Source organism: Solanum tuberosum, unplaced genomic scaffold (genome assembly GCF_000226075.1).
Source record: "Solanum tuberosum cultivar DM 1-3 516 R44 unplaced genomic scaffold, SolTub_3.0 contig00090, whole genome shotgun sequence".
In the NCBI taxonomy this organism is placed as follows: domain Eukaryota; kingdom Viridiplantae; phylum Streptophyta; class Magnoliopsida; order Solanales; family Solanaceae; genus Solanum; species Solanum tuberosum.
Genome location: NW_006240449.1, coordinates 1 through 3,104, shown reverse-complemented (window position 1 = coordinate 3,104; position 3,104 = coordinate 1). Strand labels below are relative to the sequence as shown.

The window sequence follows — 3,104 nt, the reverse complement described above, 5'->3', positions numbered from 1 at the left end:
CTAAATACTAGTAATAAGGTAGCACAAGAAAATCAAACAAAATTTAGGAATGAAAAAGGGTTCCAAAAAGAAAATACTTAGACTTTGCATATATCCACTCTCTCAAAATCTTAGTTGTGGAATCACAATGGATCTAGTACTGTTGTGATCGTTGAAGAAAAAAAAATTAAGAAGAGACATACACCTTATTTGCTTGTATAGTTGAATCTTAATTATTCCATTTTCAGTTATTAAGTTTGTCTATTTTTTAGATTTTAATTTTAATTATTCAAATCTTAATATTCTAAGTGTTTCTTTTTCTGTGTTTGCAATCACAAATAGAGTTTTATAGAGAAACTAAATAGGCTAAAAATATTGGAGCTTGAGTCCAACAAGGTATAGATTCAAATTTAAAGTTTATCAATTCGATTTATTCCAATTTAAAGTTTATCAATTAGATTTATTTAAATTTAAAGTTTATCAATTAGATTTATTTAAAATTTAAAGTTTATCAATTATCGATTTATAGACATGCTAAACAATTTTAGAATCATTAAGATATTGCTTATCGATTATTGGTGATTGATCATTACTGATTTGGTTATCAGTTTAACAGTTCCAATTTGACACAAAATAATAATAATTGAAAATCATTTAGAGTATGACAGATTGCATCTTGTTCAAAAGTAACATAATCGAAAGTTTGAGACAATAAAAAATAAAAGTATGCAAAACTAAACTTTGAGTTAATTATTTTATATACATACATATAAATGTAATCATAGGTTAACCGGTTAAGGAAAAACATCAAAATATTAAGAATCGATAATCCATAATGAAACTAATCAAAAACCATTATCGAAACAGCTAAATCAATTACCCATCACAGATAAATCAATAAATTCTGGTTAACATTTCAATTCAGATAGTAGAAACAATGTCTTTGTAATATATCATAGTGGCGCGAAAAGTAATTGGAAAGGAAGGCTCTAATTCTGCTATCAGTGCCACATGATTTCATTCATCTTTCAACTTTCCAATCCCCAAATTGATGCGTGACTGAGTAGGTCAAATTAGGAAGAGAGATACAAAATCAACGGTGCCGGAAAGTACTTCTGACTGAAAATTCTCAGGCATTGCATCGGCCATCGGCGATCAGTCTATATTGCATAAACTGAAAGAGGTAACAAACTGACATCTCTTCTCATCCCTTGGGATCCACATTACACACATTTTCCACTTCTGAACCCTGCTGTGATCAACCTGAAAACAAGTTTTATTGCATTATGAATTCTATGATGATTGACAAGGATTGAATTAGGAAAATGGACTTTGTCTACGTAGAGAATAGCAGAAGAAAAATATAATTGGGGAAACGTTCGGCCAGTTCAATATCGTTAAGGAAGATTTTGGGTAAGAGAATGCCTAATGTCATCTCTATTTTTACTTGCCTAGATGCTTCTAGAAATTATTGTAGATGTATAAATCTGGATAACTTCATCTTCTAGCTATGAATCTAGAGCTTTTAGATCTAGCTTTAAGAGTAGACCATTCTAGAAGCTTTCATAAAAAATCTAAGTTTTTTTTGTAGTTAAAAAAAATTAACTTTAGTTTTTTTCAGTTTATTTGTTGAATATCTTTAGTCTTTACTACTGAGAGGTGGAGAAATTTGGATATGCAAAGGGAGAAACTCTGGACTTGACACTTTTAGATATGTTCAACTATTAAGGTGATTCCATTGCACTTTTAAGTTTTAAAAAATGTGAGTTCAGAATTTGATATTTTAGCAATTTTTAACTGTAAATCTATGCTCTGTAACTGTAGTAGAAGAATTCTGTACAACTCTTTATTTAGAAACATACCATAGAGAAATACAAGTAGTGAGTAATAAATGAATGCAACATAAATCAACCATTTCACAACAAACTAATACAATTGCAACAAACTAACTTATTGACCAAAAAAAAATGAACATCTATATTTACTCTATTTTAACCTGAGATAACTGAAGATTGGTCTCTCTGGGACATTTATGCACTTGACAAGCCAACCAATTGGCCAAGATGCAGCTGCAAATCCAATGCAGATTCCCCATTGACCCCAATTCAGCCTCTCTGTATTTGCAAACTTCTTTAGAAACTCCACCATCACCACTTGGAGAACCAATGTTATTCCGATGATTGCCATGAACAGCTTGTTCTTATATATTCCCTTAAAAACATTCTTCTCCTCCATGTTTCGCGCGTTGAATTCATTGAACACTTGGCAAAGAACAAACGTGTTGAAGATCAACGTATCGTTTACTCTCTTGCTGACACCAAAGATTGATTCTCCTCTGAATTGTAAGGTCAGTAAAACAGCAATCTGATATAAGGCCTGAGCCATTAGATTTCTCCACATAATGTTGGTGATAAGCGGTGCAGTCCTACCGACTGGTTTCTTCTTCATGAGTTCCTCGGTTGGCTTCTCTGTCGCAAGTGCTAATGCCCCTAATGTGTCCATGATCAAATTTACCCATAGCAACTGTACTGCTGTGAGTGGTACCTCACCAGATGAAACAGCTGCTACAAAATTGATCACGAGCGCAGCCACGTTTACTGTGAGCTGAAATTGGATGAATTTCTGGATGTTGTTATAGACACACCTTCCCCATTTCAAAACTGTGGCAACTGAAGCAAAGTTATCATCCAAGATGACAATATCAGAACTCTCTTTAGCTACTTCAGTGCCCTGAATCCCCATGGAAAGTCCTATATCTGCTTCCTTTAAAGCTGGTGCATCGTTCGTTCCATCACCTGTGACCGCGACCACATGACCTTTCTTTCTCAAGCACTGCACCATTAGAAGTTTGTCAAAAGGGGATGATCTTGCCATCACGCATATCTTCTCCACTCTCTCCATCCGTACTTCATCTGTTAGGTTGCGAAATTCTTCACCTTCTATGACTGCCCCTTCATCTACTTCCTGATTAGGATGAAGAATTCCACATTCTGTTGCTATGGCTTTTGCAGTGAACACATTGTCTCCAGTGATCATCTTGATGTTCACACCAGCACTTTGGCAAGCTTCCACTGCTTTCTTCACACCTGGTCGACATGGATCTTTTAGGCCAACAAAGCCCAAAA

The 3,104-nt window shown here is 34.2% G+C and overlaps 1 protein-coding gene across 1 annotated transcript; it reads right to left on the bottom strand.

Annotated features, from left to right (window-relative positions):
* Positions 1–1,800: 1,800 nt before the first annotated feature.
* On the bottom strand, positions 1,801–3,099 carry LOC102600693 (putative calcium-transporting ATPase 13, plasma membrane-type; the record flags this gene model as incomplete). Its single annotated transcript, XM_006367973.2, has 1 exon — positions 1,801–3,099. A coding segment is annotated over one exon (1,134 nt), but the record flags the coding sequence as incomplete, so codon positions are not given.
* Positions 3,100–3,104: the final 5 nt, after the last annotated feature.